Genomic DNA, 19,745 nt, shown 5'->3' with positions numbered 1-19,745 from the left:
TTGTTATGGAACGTTACTCCAGGCATTCTGTCTTCCAAATCGTATCCTTTTCTTATGGAAATGTACTTTTATGTCATCTGTTCTTTACATACACTTTTTCTGTGAAGTAAACTATTACATTGCAGCAAATATGATTGTTTCTCCCTCCCCCCCCCCCCCCAAAAAAAACCTTTGAGCTATTCCCAAAAGTGAGTATCTGCCCTATTAACTATAAACCACTGCATGTTTCAGGAACATTCTGGACGTGTGTTTAGACTCCAATTTGATGAATTTCAAATTATTAGTAGTTCCCACGATGACACCATTTTGATTTGGGATTTTTTAAATGTGCCTCCCAATGCACAAAATGAGACCCGCTCTCCATCCAGAACGTACACCTACATCTCCAGATAACACTCTGCAGTTGATGTTTCTCCAAGGTAAGCATTTATCTTGCTCTTTCTTTTGCTGCAATTTCCATTTTTGATTATGGCCCTTGTGCTCCCAAAGAATGGTCATTGATACTTGTGAATTCACTTCTCAAACAAGAAAAGAAAAAAATAGATATGAACCATTCTATTGTAAAAGCAATAATTGGCAAATTGTAATATATATGCATATATTTTGAAATAGGATGTTCCAGATTTGTACCATGGTGTCCATCTCAATTTACCAGCATCAAAATATTTCTGAAGGAAGGCCTTCAAGGGACGCCATTTTACATGAACAAAGTGAAGCAAATCGATACACCCCAGATATTTTAGGAATACTATTCCTAGCAGATTAGATTAATGTAAATAATAATCATTAGATTAATGTAAATAATAATCATTAGATTAATGTAAATAATAATCGGGCATTGTAGAAGTGATGGTCCAGTTCATCTTGTTACCTGCTTAGACCCTAATTAATTTTGAAGGATTATAATGTTTTTGTAGTCTAAACCAGGGGTGTCAAACTCAATTTCATTGAGGGCCATATCAGGGTTATGTTTGACCTCAGGGGGCCAGGGTGGGTGTGGTCAGGGTGGGTGTGGTCAGCTTGACATCACTCATGTCAGGGTGGGTGTGTTTTGGAGGCCTGAGTGCTCTGCCAGCAAAAATGAGCTCCTGAACTCCAATTTGCAGCTGCGATGGCGTCCTGCAACCCTCTGCCAGTGAAAACAGAGCTCAGGAGGGCCACACACAGCCTCCCAAGCTCCATTATCACTGGCAGAGGCATCGTGGGCCAGTCCTTTGCTGTTTCCAGGACGACCCCATGGGCCAGATCCAGTCCCCGGCCCTTGAGTTTGACACCCCATATCTAGAGTGCAAACGTCCAGATGACTACTAGATGGCAGCACAATGTTGACGTTTTCCACCATCTAGTGATTTTTGCAGCCCAGATAGATCAGACCTAATGCTTGAATTCTTTAATCACAATTGGAGTGTTCATAAAATCTTTGTTATTATTATTATTATTATTATTATGGAAATGGCAAGAGTATTGACTGGATGTAAGAATTCAAATTATTTTGATTGAAGAGGTGTTCAAAAGAGTGAATAAATTTTGATTGTCTTATTACTCTTCCTTTGTTTCAGCTACTTCACTCTTTGCTATTGCCTTCGTTGTCAGAAGGATGCACTGATACCATACCATTACCATTAAGACAGGCATTATAAACTTGTAAAATAACACATCATATAAAATAACAATAAATAGTACTAATGATCAAGGGACAGTTTTATACACAGTGCTAGTGTCTTGTGCTTCTGCATGAGCGAAGAAGATATTTAAGGTGAAAACCTCTTAGCAGGCTAATAAACTAATTGTTTTGGTGGGAAGGGCTGATTTTCCTACTCCATGCTCAGAGTAGAAATTGAACATCTTGGTAGAGAAAATAATTATTTGTATGGAACACTTATGCCTCCAATTACCTATTAGGCGTAACACGACCCAACACATCAATGTTGATCTTGTTTTCCTAACTCTAAACAGTAACATTCTTGCTACTTTGGAATGGTTCAGTAACCTTTTGGACAATAATTTACTTATTTCTGCACCTGTAATTTGCTTTAATTTAAAGATTGTAAATTGGGCTAGATTATCAAAACTAGATGTACAGCAAACAAATTTCAATCAAAATTTAAGGGAATCAAACAATCTTATTTGTTATAAGTGGACAGAATAGCGGAATAAGCCAAATTGAATTTAAAACCGTTGTCTTTAAATGGTGGTAAGTATCTCCAGTGGGTGCATCAAAGAGACCTCTAGTGCCGGTGGCCCTTCTGACTTAGTTCAGTTAGAGAAGCTGATGACCTCTGTCCTCCATTGTTATTAGATCTCTAATTCATAGTCTTCTATCTCCCAATAAGACATAATTGTTTTAACTTAATTTTAAACTAGTGATTTTCATATTTTTTTTGTAGGATTCCACAGTCTTTGAACTACTGGACATTTGGCTATCACACATCTGAAGACAATAGCCACAGCTAAAGTTGGAAGTGGTTTTAGGTGCTGTGTAGATGTAAAGCAGCACAATTCTTTATCTCAATGTAACTTTTCCAGTCCTCCTCCACTCGGTGGTCTCTTAAGGAATTGACTAGGAATTCACTGAGTTCGGCCTCTCCCTCACCACAGTGCAAGATCCAAAGCTTCATGAGTAAATTGCCCATATACACTGAACTTACGGTTTGTTTTTCCAGGAGTAAATCAGATGTCAAGGATGGACTTGACCTAATTTATATTTGCTTTGCACTTTTTGTCTGACTCTGAAGAAGAAAAACATTCTCAGTGAAACGTGGGTGCCAAACGCATAACCCAGAATGTACAGAGCTTTGCTTTCAAAATCGCCTCATCTCGCAGCTTTTACATTTCACGATTAATGCGGATCCTGCTGTGTTTGCTCAGAGTCTCAGTTGGACTGGTTGAAATACTTTGGAATGGTTCAGTAACCTTTTGGACAATAATTTACTTATTTCTGCACCTGTAATTTGCTTTAATTTAAAGATTGTAAATTGGGCTAGATTATCAAAACTAGATGTACAGCATTGTCTTTTCTTTAAATTGTACCCTGTACTACAACTGTCTTTCTCTTCCTCCTAATGTTTGGTATAGTCAGATCCTGTGTGCTTGCCTCATTCTTTCCAATACTGTACCTGTATAAGCATGTAGATATAATGTACATAAAACATTGTAACCTCCAAGGGCTGGGAGTCGGGGCCTTCTGATGCTGTATACAGATGCCAAGGGAGGTGCTTTTAAGTACCCAGGCATTCTTACTACTGGCGCCATATGCAGTTGGGGTGTATTGGAAACATTTTTCTGTGAAAGGGAGATCGTTGGCATTCATTAGGATTTTCTCCTTCCTTTTTAACTGGGAGGACATATCTTAATGTAAACTTCTAAACATAAGAAGCATTTTTTATTTTTTAAAAAAACTTAAAAAATTTCTTTCACTATTCCACAATGCAATATTTGCAAATCATCTTGAAACCACTGAAGAGACATCAACCCTTTAAAATATCTGTTTGAGTTGTCCGTGATTTCCAGGCCAGTATGCTGCATTGGAAGATGAATGGCTATTCCGCTGAGACCTTAGAGGAGATGATTGGTGCACCTTACCATTTCTTTGGAGTAACCTAGTAGTAAATGGCACCATGGATTTTTTTCTAAGCATGACTGGCCATGGCTATTGATTCAGTATATCCCGATTACAAAAACATAACTCTTTCGAAATTATTGTCTCCATGTTTTTAAATTATTGCTCAGCAACATTGTTCAATAGCTTCTCTTAATGTTCTTTAGAAGATATTAATAAATAAAAATACTGGTTGGTCCAGGAGCAATTGTTGGCATGGATGTGGGTGATATCATGTGGTATTCTGTCTGCTTTCCTTTTGCTGCCACTGCTGATCCCCTCCCTCTCTTATTTCTCCCCCCTCCTTTTTTCTTTTCTTTCTTTTTTGGTTGAGGGGTCAAGGAATGTTAATAACCAATATGAATGACCAATGAATGAATTTTGCTTATTTAGTGGAACAGCTTATGGTTGGCTATTTCACTTGCACACCACCTAGTTTCTCTGTCGAATAAAAAATGAAAGCACATGCCGGATTTGAGAAAGGTACAACTTGAGCTGCTTCTGGTTTCCAGCCTTCACCTCCCAGTCAACTCTGTTGAGCTCCTAAGTTCTTCTTCCCAACGCGGAGGGAAAAAAAGATATATTACATGGATCTGATCCAATCTACAAAATGCTTGAGAGGACACTTTCCCATATCAGATGTCGAGATGGGCCACAGTTTTACAGAAATGGTTTTGCCTCCCCCCCCCCCCCCCAATCCCCATGTCACCTAATAGCTGCAACATGAAAGACTTGATACTGCAGCACTGAAAACAAAAAGGTATTTACGGACAACCATCCATTTTTAATGCATGTGTAAGATGAAATTCATGTTTTTCCATGGGAAATGATGGTATTTGAAGATGCAGCCTAAACTACTTTTTGATTGTGCTTGGTGTAACGTAGCCGTGGAATTTGTAACTGACACCCGAGGAGGTTTAACTCCTGGGATGAATGATAGTACCGGCTGTACTCTGGACTTTGTTTTGCTAATCATTACTGAACAGCTGTATGTTACTGCTAGATTAATGTTTCAAAGCACTGGGATAGTCTTATTCTAACTTGTAATTATGTTTGCCAGTTACCTGTTTGGAAAGTTTGTGTATGAACAGCTTATCGGACAACTGTTGAAAAAATGTACAGATATTGTTCATGATATAAGGCTTTGTACTGTGGAATGTGCTTAATAAAAAAAACCCTCTAAATTTACATCTTTCTATACATGTAACCTATGCTATTCAACACATTTGTATAGGACTTAGATAAGAGGTTTCCAAACACAGCTATCAAATTTACAAATGACGTATAGTTTGGTGAACAACAATACGCATACGGGAAAAAAACTGGACATCTTGTAATCCCCAAATTGAACACAGTGTAAATGAAGCCAAAAAAAAATATAATCCTAAACAATCCTAAACTCCATCAAGAAAAGAAAAGAAATCCTTCATTGGTTAGACCATATCTGGAATATTGGGTTTCAGTTCTGGGCACTGAGATTTAGGGAGGAGATTGAGAAACTGAAGCATGTCCAGGGAAAAACAATAATAAAGAGCTCACAAGGAAAAACCTGAGAGAAACGGTGGGGTGCATTAAGGATGTTTATCCTGGAGAAGACGGAGGAATGGCAGCCATCTTCAAGTACAATGGTACCTTGGTGCGCAACTGCTTTGAAACATTTGAATTTGGTACTTGGCGCATTTCGATTTTTGTCCCGGTCCTCATCATTTGGTACTCATTGGGCCTCCCAGAACCAACTAATGAGTACTGAGGTACTATTGTATCTGAAGGGCTGATATGGAGAATTCTGAGCAGAATTGTTTCAGAATCAATTAAAAATAGTTTTGACTAAGTTTTTGGGTAGGATAGCAACAAAAAATTATAACAGCTGTTTAACAAAGGCTGGATTGCTATTTGTCAGTCGATAGCACTGGAGAACGGGATGAACAGTGATATCTGGTCCCTTCTGATTTTTACCTTCTATAGTTAATATGATTCTGCTAAATTTGCTCATCAAATTTTGTTAAATGAAATTGATAAGAATTGAGAGGTGTGGCATATTTAATGCAACCTATCCAGACACAGGGCTATTCCCAGCTCTTAAGTTCCCTGCAGAAGCTTATGGAAGTCTCTCTCCTGTGGTACTTGTAAGGCAGAATTGGTTTGTGGGTGGATGCAATAAGAAAGGGGAATTGTAGAAAACCAGGCAGCAGTGTAAGCTCTGTTGAAACAAGAAACCAAGGACTTTGCTAACCATGTTGTGCTGAAACAAAAATAAAGACTGAATTCAGATCAGCATCATACAGCAACCAGCTATTAGGTGAAAGGCATGTAATTTAAATATAACATCATGTTCCAGCCAGACCATAGTGGAGAGCTAGTGGTGCTCTCTGCATATTGCTGAGCCACAATGTTTGGCCTCACTGTTTGGTCATACTAGATACAAGTTACGTATGAGTTGATCTGAGGGAGGGTCCCAGATTCTATATCCCTCCAACATCTGGGAGCACTTTTACTAAGCGACTAGAGGGTTGCTGTAGGATTGGATTGAAATCTCCACTCATTCCATTGTTTAACCTATTGGATGATGATGGATTTTAGCATCTGGGCATAAAGGAGAACAATACATCCATTTTCTCCAGAGCATGCATTATAAATATCTTCTAACCCTTGAACGCCACTTTTCAGAGTGACCCCTGGTCATTTTACAAAACCCTTACCTGCATTTCCTTCAATAGATGATGCTATGAACAGAATTGTACAGGATATGCCAACTGATCACCCCCCTTACCCTTGTGCAAAATAATTAACAGTCAATTTCATTTTTAAAATATTGATGGCAAATAAAGACTGCCATTTTCACAGAAATTATATGACACTCCAAGTATCCTTGCATGATTATTGGTGGGGAAGGGGTCGGGGGAGATAAACGGAGCAAAATAAAAGAGGCCTAAATACAACAGTTTGTGTGGATAACTATCCAGGTTTCCCCCCCCCCCAAAACCAGCTTGCTTTTAGTTTTCATTACTCCCAGCACCCCCATCCTCTTTCTCCTTCGATCACAAATCAGCAGCCCTGAAAATAACTTTCCATTTCAATTCGCTTATGCCAGGACTCCTGCTGCTTGGCTGTTTCTTGGGGTGTTTCCCCTCCATCTGCATAAACAGAAATGGGCTAGCTTTGCACCTCAGGAATGAGAAGATTTAAAAAAAAAGGGAGATTATTTATTTTTCCACCAAAGTTAGAAATATGTTACAGAGGTTGCAAAAGTGTTTTGTTTCAGGAAATTTCATCATGTCTCCAGGAAAAAAAAAAGCCTATCATAATTGGCCTCAGATTTACTAATAACCTTTTTTTTTTCATTCTTGTAATTTGAGGAGTTGTAGGTCATTGCGAGGTGACTGTAGTTAAGGATAGTTTAGTTCCTCTGCGAATACCTAGTTTGTGCAGCAGTTGCCCCCTCCTCAGATCTTATTTTTTTTTAAAGAAGGCATTGGCCTGGTGCTCTAATAGCCAGTATTTTTGGCGTAAAGCTTGCATACCTTTAGCATATGGAAATATTTTTAAGAACACATACCAGGCTTTGAGTCTTTAAAAGTGAAATGTTCCAAAAAATTAACAAACGTATATATATAGCATTCTTTTTAAAAATATTCAGACTCCTCCCACCCCCACATACAGCATAAAATAATTACATAAAATATTGCTCATGTGACACCATGTTGCAAAAACAAATGAACGCAGGAATGTCAAATTCAAAGCTAACTATGGGTTCTGTTGGATCGAGATTGACGGCCCATTCAGCCTAAGCACAGGGGAGCACAGGGGCTATACCTTAGAATAGAACTCTTTTTTAGCCAAGTGTGATTAGACACACAAGGGATTTGTCTCCAGTGCATAAGTTCTCAGTGTACATGCAACAATAGCGATAGAGCATAATCATAGTCATTGTAAAAATACATTTATCATAAAACATTACATACATCACTTAGTGATAATCATGGACACTAAACCTCTGATGAAACCCTGCAAAAGAGCTCTTTTTTTTTGAAGTGCTGTTTGTTCCTAAGCGTCTTTCTTTCCCAGTGCATAAAATAAACAAGTAAATAAATCTCCAGTACCGGTGACCCTCAACCTATGACCACAATTGAGCCCACAATTTTATGTTGCAAAGTGAGAAATTTGTTAAGTAAGTTTTGATCCATTTTGTGACTTTTCTTGCCGCATTTGTTAAATGAGTCACTGTACTTGCTAAAATAATAACAGGGTTGTTAAGTGAATCTGGCTTCCCCATTGAAGTTGCTTGCCAGAAGGTTGCAAAAGGGGATCACATGACCTTAGGGGACGGCAACTGTCCTAAATGTGAATCAGTTGCCAAGAATCCGGATTTTGATCACGTGAGCATGTAGATGCTGCAACGGTCATAAGTGCGAAAATTGGTCCTAAGTCACTTTTTTCAGTGTCATCGTAACTTTGAACGGCCACTAAATGAACTGTTGTAAGTCGAGGACTACCTGTACTATACTGCAGTGATGGCTAACCTTTCTGTCGGCGCGTGCCACATGCAATGCGCTTGTGACAACCCCCTCCGCATGCCCCTCCCCTCCGCACATGCATGTGCAGCCCCACCCCCATGCCCTGGAAGGCCTGCTGCACCAACCTGGAAGCCAAATGGGGCATGGGAGCGCTATGCGAGGCCCAAAAATGCAAGGCGAGCACCCCCCGTTCATGTGCCCTGTGTCCTTAAGTGCAGAATTAAAACACACACAGAGAGAGCTGGAAAAAGTGCCACTTAAAAGTTACGGAATATAATTCTATAATCTTTTTGAAGCTTTATATATTGTTTAGTTGTAAGTGTTAAAGATAGCATCTTGGCCATTAGTCATTGGTCAACTAATTTTTCCTAGCCTTAATGATTAACCAACTAGCTGTTCAGTCCAGTTAAACACTACAAAAGGTTTTCTGTGTGTAACATTAAGTTAGCTTTTATGATAATCATGTTTGCTTGTTCAGAACCATTGCTTTACTCTGCCTCATGCACATCGACCACAAACACATGCATTTCAGATTGTCCAAATAGTCCTAGCTACACAATGAAGGAGATACCAACAGACCCAAGGAAACTCTTAACATTTGCAAATATTTCTTGGCTAAAACTCATAGAAATGGAAAACATGACCAGAAACCTGTAGTAATGAATATGGAATAAAAGTCTGGATGTCTTGAAACCCCTCTCTCAAAAGCCTCCCAGCATTCCATGTTTCTGGTTTTATCTCCTATTTCGGAATATCAACTTGGTCATTTCTGCTTTCACTGCCTATCTTCCAGGAATTGTCTTATCTGGTGTCCATCCCTTAGCCTTGGAGAGTGAGAGAGAGCACATTCACGCACGCCCTATGCTGCTTTTGTGTTTTAATAAACACAAAATCTTTTAATAAAGATCAAAATGCAGAATCTGAACTGATGCATCTTGGCCATTTAATGTAAAAGTGTAGCACCTAGAAGACCATTGAGTTATTTCTTCTCCCCTTGTCAGATAAACCAATCTGAAAGTGGTTTTGTATTGCTTTTATGTTTTGCTCTAAATCGAAAAGTGGTTTGAATTTATGGCTTATTCCCAATGGTTTCAGATAATTTAATAACACATCTCTCTGCTCTTGCCAAGCTTTTCCCCCCCTGTTTGATGCTAGAGAGATAAAGAAATCTCTCATGGTTTGTTTTACTAGCCACCCATACTCCAGCTAAGAGGTTCCAGAAGTAAAATTAGTCCAGAAGAAACCATTCAATTTCTGAGGATACTTCAGTTTGATAGCCTCTTGTAGTACGAAGTCTCCGCCTACTTGATGAAGGAATTCCTGTTTAGTCTTATCAGTATTGGGTTATGATCGGCCCACGTTTAAACTGCATCAATGAATAAAGATACATGCATTTTACAATTGTGACCGTTGGCTGTCGTCTTAGTGTTGTTGTAGAATTTATTCTACAACTTCCCTGAATTTCCAAAATTTTGTCTTTGTTTATTAAGTTTATAAATCTTAAGTAGGTTTACTATATTTCTTTCTAGTTCTTCTTAAATCTTCACGTATCTCTTTGTACTTCACTTTTTTGTTTTTTGTTTTGGCAGACTTGAGCTTAAGGCTAAACTTAAACTTTGAAATAAATGTCCTTATGTAACAATGCCTATCAGGAAAATCAGCAAAGTGGATACTTTCATGTATGCAAAATAATGGGAGAATGGATTTGTATACAGGGCAGGGCAGGGAAGGAATACATTTTTATCCTTGTGCCCTCTAATAAGATCCCAAATGCCCCATAAACAAGGAGGGGTTAATGTGTATGTTGGTCCAGTTTGTGGAGGAGGATGCCATTCCAGTGTGCTCTCTGGGCGAGGGAACATAATTCAATCATATGTCATGTACATAAATATATTTGGTACAGTGACTCCTGGTGTCTGCCTGGACAAGTCCCTGTAGTTTTCGTGGTAACATTTTCAGTGGTTTGCCATTGCTTGCCTCCAGAAGTTGTGAATGCCCCAACACTGGAAGTCTTTAAGAAGATGTTGGATAGCCATTTGTCTGGAACGGTATAGGGTTTCCTGCCTAGGCAGGGGGTTGGACTAGAAGACCTCCAAGGTCCTTCCAACTCTGCTATTGTATTGTATTGCTTGCTTCCTAGGCTGATAGACTGGGCCAAATCCACTTTGTTGGCTTCCTACCTATGGCAGGATTAGAACTCATGATCTTCTGTTTTCTAGCCTCATGCCTTTCACAATTTGGTTCTATACGAGCAGATAAACCCAGATTCAACTCCCTGGTAAGAGGAGAAGAAAAACGAAATGTAAAAGTTGGGCCTTTCATTGTGGAAGTGTTAAAAAGCCAGGCCGATGAAAAGATTCCATTGCCAACAACATTCATATTAAGTCAAAGGAAGGAAGCTGAGCAGATTGATAAATGACCCCTGCTTAGTTACCAGCTGTGGCTTTGTAGTTTGTAAGTTCTACAGGTAGGTGAGATTCCAGCTGATGTGAGCACCAGATGGGCAAGAAGCAGCAGGCAAAAATAACCCAGTTCCTTAGTTCAGGTTACAGACAAAGGCATGAAAGCCTCACCCTAGAATACATAAATTATGGTCTATCAAGGAGACTAAAGCAATCATGACAAGGGAGGGGTCAAATGAGTAAGGCAGCGAAGGAGGAAAAGCAAACATTGTGAGTAATTGCCCAGACGGAAGGCCATGTCTGACCACATAAGATGATAGCACTGCTCACTGCCTTAGTCTGGGCTCCGTCTACATGATAAATCAAATGGATTTTTTCCCCTTGTTGATTAAACAGTTTCTTCTCAGTAGTTGGATTTAATATTTCCTGAATCTGTAATGACCTCTCCGCTTCAGATGCTTTTCCAGAACTATGCTAATGGTGGATAAAATATCACAAGATAAACTTGGAAAAATGGAGACACCTACAAGAAGCTAGCCTTGGCGGCACTCCTTGGCTTTCTCCTGTTTCTTTAACCCCTTCTGAAATCACTTGCCTTCCTCTTTTTGATAATTTCACCTGCCCAATCACTTTCTGTCCTCTTTCTCGTTTTCATGCTTGTTGCTCTCAGTTGGATATCCTGACTATTTTAGCAGAATTTTCAGTTCAAGGAAGGAGTTTGTGTAATATCCTCCAGGCGAAGATAACAATCTGAGATTTTAGATCTAGGAAAGACGTGTCAGCCACAGGTTGCTGATGATCACCAGACAGATCTTCCCATCCTAAGAGCCAATTTTAAGTCATGGTCATTTTCAAGATCATTTTGCTAAATGTTTATTGTCCAAATATGTTCCCTTCCCACATAAATATTGCAAGTTTTACAATAGAAGCTATACTGGAATTGTTGAATTTTGGAAAGCAGAGAGAGGAAATATTTCTTTCTTTTGTCATTTTTTATTCTCTTACATACCATTGTAAGTATACATTCATATAATTGTTATTCTTCTTTACATTTGTCATTCTTACACATTTGTTTTCCATTTAATAGGTTATAATGTACAGTTTGGGTTGCTTTATTTACCATCCCTTCCACCTGTTGTAACACCACCTTATTTTCCCTTTCTTTTCTCTCTTCCTCCCTTCTCTATTTACTTACTTCCTCCTGGAGAGAAAGTCTGTCCCCTGGGAGGACGAAGACCTCAGTATTGAGATGCTAACAATGGTGTATATTGAGAAATCATGAGAAAGCAAGCTTGAAATATTGTTGGATCAAAAGTCACCCAAAGTTTTCAATACTCTACTGTGATCTGTATTTCTTCATACTTAATTATGGGCACTTGTTTACTTTTTCTTCTTAGGCAAGATGTTTGTGTTGGTTATTCTAGGAAAATTCAAATATTCCTGGAAGCTCACTTACTATTCTCATTTCAATCTGGATTCAGGTCTGACTCTGGAACAGAGAAGAGGACAGAGAAGTATGACTCTTTTGATCCTCTTAGACTTTTCAACAGCTTTTGGTGCCTTTGATAAATTATGATGTTTTTCTGGGCAGGCTATCTCAGTTCGGAGCTTGGATTATTTCTTTGAAGTGGTTTCCCTGTTTCACTCTCTTTTTACTAGCCATGCCCTTATGATTGTGTTGGGGAATTATTGCTTCACTTCAGGCAATTGTACTTCAAGATCCTACATCTCTCTTTCCTGTGTCATTTAGCATCTGAATTAGAGCACTTCATTAGATGAGATTATCTAGCAATTTGGAAAAAAAAGATAGATGATTCCCAGAGCTGTCTTTTTGCACTGAATCTAGTAGATACAACATATACTCTATCCAAAACAGTGTGTGGATGCAGGAATAGACAGACTGAATGGCAAACAATAAATTGACTCTCAGTCCAAAGAAGGTAGGGACAATCTTTTTGGGACAGATTGGACATGTAATAATTTACGCTTGGGGAACTAGGTAGCATTAAAAAAATATAAGATTAGTATTTGGAAGTATTCATTGATCTAACATCAGATTGCTTTTTTAAATGTTTGGGCTCACAACCCAATAGCAGATAGTGCCTTGCATCTAAATCCTAACAATTACTAGAAGTGCCTTTTAAATATTGATATTCACATCACCTTGAAGAGAAGCGGAGTTTTTAAAAGACATATCCCTGGCCATATCCCTTGTCTTAAAGCCAGAGTATAACACCCTCAGCCCTCTCAGTAGGGTAGAGATGAAGTTAGAAGAGGGATAAAAGCAGTGGAAATTTTATAATGAGAAAGAAAATATTCATAGTGATGCATAACCCAACTGAACCCTTTTAAAGTTTGACCAGTGAGAGTTAACATCTCCTGTGGCAATGATCACATCTATAAATATTTGTTCATTTAATTTTTCTTCATTTGGTTGGGATTTCCTACCACAATTTTCCTGCGTGCTTATTTCCTATAGGAAAATCAGAATGTATGCAGCTTTCTCCACACCGATTCCCTATAGGCAAGTCAGACTACAACTTTTCATAACGTATCTGCAGAGCATCAAAGTAGGGAAGGTTATCGTAAACAGTTCTTCTTGAATTTAACTCAAGAATATGGGTTGTATGATGGTAACTTGGGACTCTTCAGTAAAATAGTGGAACCTTCCCATCAAAGCTGGCCTTGATATTTCACCTCCCCGGGGAGAAGTTCAGTATGAGTTCTGTAAAATTTCAAATAACATTTGCCTGACTTCTGACAGAAAAATAAACAATATGACACTACCCATTTAACAACCTTCTGGATTGACCTCAACTTCACCTGAAGAGACATGCATAACAACATTCATTCCATAATGTGCCACCTGTTGACCTTGGAAGCCTCCTGTCTTTCACCTTCCTTTAGGCCATCTTTGGAGACAGACAGAAGAAGAGCGAGTTCACCAAGAAACAATAAATCCTCACCAGCTTCAGAAGGCTGTGGAATGCCACCTGAATTCCTGACATATTAATGTTACCACCAACAGTTTCAGGCCAATATGTATCAGTCTATCTAGACTAATCCTAATAGTATAGATGTTAGACCATATATAGTTTAGCTGAAATAGGAAGAATATTTATCTGTAGATTAGTTTTTATTTGAAAAAAAAAACACTTATGTGTAGGTACAGAAAGAATAACTGTGCTCTGAACTCAGGAACTTCCCTGGAAATGTTACAACTGAAATGAATGGTCTCACTTGTCAGAAATGGTGTAGGGTCTCCTGCTTGGGTGTTGGTGTTGGATGTTGGACTAGATGACCTACAAGGTCCCTTTCAACTCTGTTAGTCTGTTATTTGGTACCTAAGAGACATTTTAGGCAGAGTTGTAAGAAGAGAGATGTCAGTATCAAAGAAGCTCATCCTTCTATTTAATTTACCAGGCACTCTTAGATAAGTTGCTAAATCCTGATCTGCTTTATATCCATCTTCAATCAGAGTTTAGCATTGCAGATTCCACCAACACCAGTCAACATGACCACTGACAAGGAACAATGGGATTTGTAATCCACTCACAATCCTTTAACAAGACTATTAGTGGTTGCATTTATGTCTAAGCCAGCAGTTGCTATACAGATTTGGTGAAGAAGCTAAAATAAGAAAATAATTAGCCACAGGCCTCTCTGTGAACCCTAGAGAAGAATAAAAGTATACCAGAAAGGGTATGTTTAAATGCATCTTGATTATCCTTTCTGAGGATAATAGCCTGTTTTCATTTCCAACCATACAAGCAACAAGAGCCGTCAGAATGTCAGAGCTGTATTGGAGGGAAAGCAAATTCTTAGAGGCATCAAGACTTTTCTAATAGTAATAGCAATAGTACTTAGACTTATATAGCGCTTCATGGCACTTTATAGCCCTCTCTAAGCGGTTTACAAAGTCAGCATATTGCCCCCAATAATCTGGATCCTCATCAAAGAGTTTGGTTCTGATTTTGCAATGTTCATTTTTCTTCTTTTCGAAAAACTCTCCTTACTGCATTAAACTGTATTTGTATAGCAATAGAACTTCTAAATCCTAACCTTCAATTGCTTCAATCTGAAAACAACTGATTTTTCACGAGTGTCACCAGTACATTTTATTAATGGCTTAAAATCAAAACAAGCCATGGAGTATGTACGTAATCATGAATAAGATAGATTTGTTCATTCATCTCCAACAATTATTCAGACACACAAATATACAGGTCCTGGATAGATATTCATAATTTGATGCTGAGTATGGTTTTCCATGCTCCAATGAATTTCATTTTTTGAATGAAATCTCTTTACTCACCCTTTTGACATTTGAAATGGGAGACTCTTCAGGAACAAAAGTTAGATTGGTCTGCAAAGTCAAAGGTCAAATAACAATGTCTGGCACAAAATCATGCTTGGAAAGCTACAGGAAGAACATTCTATGGAAAGTCACATAAAAACACATTGACATATTTTAAAAAAAGAAGTCTATCTAGGAAAGCATTTTGTGCTCCTGCACTGTTTTAAGAGATGGCACTAGCCAGATGTGGAAAGGACTCATTGACAGATTTTCCTGAATATAGTATTTCAGTTTTACCAACTGAAAAACCATGTTGCATGTAAGAAATCACTACCTAACTGCCATTTTGTGAATTTTTCAGATCAGGGCAGGAAAAAAACTAGAAACCCTTGAATGTGTTTGAAGCTTTGTTCCATCACAGTTTTAATACTTCCCAAGAACACAGAAGTTAATTATAAAATATAATAGTGAGACATGTTTCTGACTACATGATGGTTAATTTATAAGGCTGCATGCAAAATTACTGGGAGTGTGCTCTTGGAAAGATGCTTTTGCAGAGATGGGGAAACCTCAGATATTTTGGAGGTTTGTTCTGGAAATTTTTTTTGGCTTGGAAATTGGACAGAAGTTTGCCACAGGATGGTTAGAGGTCTGGGCGAGGTTGATTGCAAAAGCTAAACACTGTTTTACTTGGGAACAGAGACTTAAATGGAAGTAGTGGAATATTTAAAACTAGCTGAGATAACATGAAAGCCACTAAACCCCCTTATTTTAATTATCTAATACAATAATGTTTCTATTGCCTCTATTTTATTTTACTGCAGTCACTTGACTCCTCTCCCCCACAATTAATTGGCAACAAAAACCTAACAGCTTTTATACACCTTGAACAATCTTGAATAATGTCTGAATGAAGAAGAAAACCCTGCTATCACATCAATATAGCCACAAGTTATTCATAGGCGTTCTTGGGGAAGGACAAATGACGAAGCATACATTGCAATGTCAACTCCACTCATTATGTATTTGTGCAGCTTGTGTCCTAATGTCACACATGATAACACCATGTGTTTTGGTGTTGTTTTGATATCACTATGTTTAGAAGTGGATGCTTATTGGTACCCTGTCCCTTACGCACACATTGGTGCTAAAATGAGATGTAGTCAATATTATGGGGAACCAGCAAGGGGGGGGGGGAATAGTTGTCTGTGAATGTGCATTTGAGAGATATAAAAAAATTGGGATGGGGTAAGGAAGACTGAAAGCTTTGCACCACAACAAGATTTGCATTATGTGCTCTCCGCAAATAATGTAGAGGAAATGCTACTGTTTTTGGATTCTTTGAATGACACAACTCTGAAGGCTTATGATGACATTGTGTTATGGGCTTGTAAATATAATAGTGAAAGCAAACAGAAACAGCAAATCCTTTCAGCCAAATTGCAATTTTAAAATCAGCCTTCCTCCCTCCCTCCCTCCCTCCCTCCCTCCCTCCCTCCCACCTTCTCTGTTTTTTCCTCTACTGTTAAAGGAACACCCTGTTTCTTAAGCTCTGGCAGAAAACACATTTGAAAACAGAAATAACCAGATAGCATCCTATCACTGTCCAGGGATAAAATGTTCATTGTGGGTGATCATCTTTTTAGAATAAACCAGGCTATGCACAAAATACACCTTTACATCACTAAATATTTTCATCAGGTCATGGATTGCTTCAGTGGTGGGTTCCTACCACTTTGGACCAGTTCAGCTGAACCAGTAGTGGTTTGGTGGCCTGGGACGCCGGAACCAGCAGTAACCCAGGCCTGCCATGCCCCTGAACTGGTTCCCTTGGTGGTGCCATAGGCGGCACCATCTTATTTTTCAGTTCTGCGCCTGCACGGAACAGTTTTAATTGTACTGCGCATGCATGCGCAGCACACATCAGATGTGTGTGCACAGTGCACGCGCAAGCGAACTGGCAGTAGTGCCTGCTGGAAACCGTTCCTGGATTCTTGTGTTTCTCTATTCCTGCTCTCACCCATCCTAAACAAATAGCTCTCTATCTGTTATGAGTACCTTTGGAATATAGTTAATGAAATGTTTATTTGGTTTCCATTTGTTCTGGCTTTGGGCTTGTTTAAGAGAGTATAAGGTAAGCAGTAAGGTTAAAAAAGGGATGTGGTGGCTGAGCTGAGCTTGTCAATCAGAAGGTTGGCAGTTCAGCAGTTTGAATCCCTAGTGCCACGCAATGGAGTAATCTCCTGTTACTTGTACCAACTTCTGCCAACCTAGCAGTTCGAAAGCATGCAAAAAAATGCAAGTAGGAAAAATAGGAACCACCTTTGGTGGGAAGGTAACAGCGTTCTGTGCGCCTTCGGCATTGAGTCATGCTGGCCACATGATCACGAAGACGTCTTCAGACAGCGCTGGCTCTTTGGCTTGGAAACAGAGATGAGCACCGCCCTCTAGAGTCAGGAACGAGTAGCACATATGTGCAAGGGGAACCTTTACCTTTAAGGTTAAAAAAAAAAACCCAAAAGAACAAGAACATCTCTCCTGCTGTAAAAGTGGCCTCAGGATTTTCACCTGGTGATTCTGCTGTAGGGTTGTGACTAGGAAGTCAAATTTGTCTTCTTCCATATTTTTGCTCCCAATCCAGGAATTTGATTTACAGAGGCAGAACAGCCCTTTCCTTGTGCCTGCAGCTGCTTTAGGGCAGAATGGGAGAACCATTGCCCCTTCCTTCAGGAACTTTGCTTAGGCCATTTACTTTCAGAATTATAAGACCCGACAGAGGAGGGGACCCGGAGTTCTTTATGTGTGTTTGAACTACAACTCCCAACATTTATATGCGTATCCATGCTGCTTGAGGTTGCTGAGAGTGTATCGAGTTTCATGTGTCCTCATTATTCAGGAAGAGTCTTGGTTAAGTGCTCCTCCACTGATCCCAAATGCAGCAACTTCACAGAAAGATGAAGGATCTTCCCTCACATGTGGAAGGGTAGTTAAGGAGATCCTGTGCTCCATTTTGGCAACCTTAGTGAAGCTGTCAGCTTAGCTAACTATGAGCAAAGTTGCCAATCTGGCCCTTCAGGATACATCTGAAAGGTCACAGATGCTCCAATACCGGGAGAAGTCCGTTTTATTTTATTGTAGTGTCTTCCAGAGGAAAACTCTTTGAAGTCATTTTACCATAACCTCTGAATTTATACATGGGGTCCAAAGTCACATTGAAATAGCCATGAATGCAGCAAAACAAAATTTAAAAGCACCACTTGGAAGCAAGGAAGAAGGATCAAGATGCAGCTAGAAAGCCTGTGAAGGTTTTTGAAATAGGTACAGTAGAACCTCTGGTAACGAACGCTTCTGACGACTAAAAAAATCATACTTTTTTCCCCGTGGCTGATTTCCCCTTCCACTCCATTTTTTTTTTTGTAAGTGCCAAATTTCCAAAATCAGGTTCAGGTCACAGCCAAATCAGTTTGCGACCAAAGTTATGGAATGAATTATGTTTGTGACCAGAGGTTCTACTGTATGTAGTAAAAACTCAGTGTGATGTCTAAGCGTCAATTCCAAACTGCCTAAAACACCTCCATGAGAAGGTAATTCAAACAGGTTCCCTATTGGGGATCTTGCTCACTGATGATCAAAATTTACTGAGCTGTTTTATACAAACAAAAATAAATGTGGCTATTATTGATATTAGTTCATGTTATTTCACTGGGTATTTTTGATCAGGCTCCTACAATCTTTTCTTTAATACTACATTCCAAATGTCTATTTATGCCTTGCTATATTGATATGTAATACATAAGGGAACCATTTCTGCTTAAATTTGGTTAGCTTTTACAGGATTATGGATATACTGTATACATATTCTCCAATTTGGCTCTCCCAGTCTGCTATTGCGGAAGGTTTTTTTTTTTTCCTCCCTCCAAATTTGTCCTTGTAGTTGCCAGCACATATCTTACTAAACAGGGTTATTTTTCAGTTATATTTTCTGGAATTATACCTAATAGAAATTTCAATTTATTTTTTGTTTTTTAGAATTTTCTGAATATTAGCAATCCAGTTGGAAGTGAACCACAATTGAATTGTATTTTACTTTGTTAAATGTATGCCCTGCCTTTCCTCCAGGAATTCAAGGTATTATGTATAGCATGTCCTCTTACACTCTTCTCTACAACCACCATCCTGTGAAGTAAGAAAGGCTGTGGGAGGGTAACTGGCTCCATGAGAGCTAGTGGCTGGGGCAGACTTTACAGTCAGTCTGCATTCCCTGTGTCTTTATAAAAGACTTCTGAGATAAAGGGAATATAAAGGAATGTTCAGCTTCCTGACAGTATGATGGGAGTGATCTTCTAGGCACCAACGTGTCCACTACTGTCCCTGTCCTATTGTCCCCACTTATTTATATCACTTTCCTGTATTCACTTATTCGTATCCATTTCCTGTATTCATAATCATGTTTATACTTATATCTGGTATAGAGGTGGGCTTCAAAATCCGGTGCTACCGGTTCGTTCGTACTTGTGCGTGCGGTCGTGTGATGCTTCTGTGCATGCGCAGAAGAGTCCGGATGGTGGGCGGAGCCTCCCGCTGCCACCACTATGGGTTCGGCCAATCCGGGCTGAACCAGGAAGCGACCCACCTCTGATCTGTTATCTTATACATGCTTGACAAAATAAATAAAATAAAACCTTTTCTTCACTATGGATCCCCCAAGATTTAACTCAAGTTTGAAATAATAACATTTCGTCAAGCCTTTGCAGTCCCCCCCCCCCCCCGTGACATCGCAGCCTCCTCCCCAGAAATCCAGACCACAGGTTGAGAGCCACTGTTTTAGGTGACTATTAGCAATGCATGTCTGTCTGTCTGTCTGTCTGTCTGTCTGTTTGTCTGTCTCCCATCTATCTATCTATCATCTATCTATCTATCTATCTATCTATCTA

General features: G+C 39.1%; 1 protein-coding gene across 8 annotated transcripts in view; it reads left to right on the top strand.

Annotated features, from left to right (window-relative positions):
- Positions 1–4,786, top strand: part of FBXW11 (F-box and WD repeat domain containing 11) — a 74,232-nt gene extending 69,446 nt beyond the window's left edge. For all 8 annotated transcript variants that reach the window (XM_081942681.1, XM_081942674.1, XM_081942677.1 and 5 more), the window contains 2 exons: positions 232–419; positions 2,388–4,786. In XM_081942681.1, the coding sequence (XP_081798807.1) occupies positions 232–393 (162 nt within the window). In that variant the 3' untranslated portion in view covers positions 394–419; positions 2,388–4,786. The remainder of the gene's footprint in view (positions 1–231; positions 420–2,387) is intronic.
- Positions 4,787–19,745: the final 14,959 nt, after the last annotated feature.

Source organism: Natrix helvetica, assembly GCF_964273705.1.
Source record: "Natrix helvetica genome assembly, chromosome: 2".
NCBI classification, from domain to species: Eukaryota; Metazoa; Chordata; class Lepidosauria; order Squamata; family Natricidae; genus Natrix; species Natrix helvetica.
This window is presented reverse-complemented; position numbering and strand designations above follow the sequence as displayed.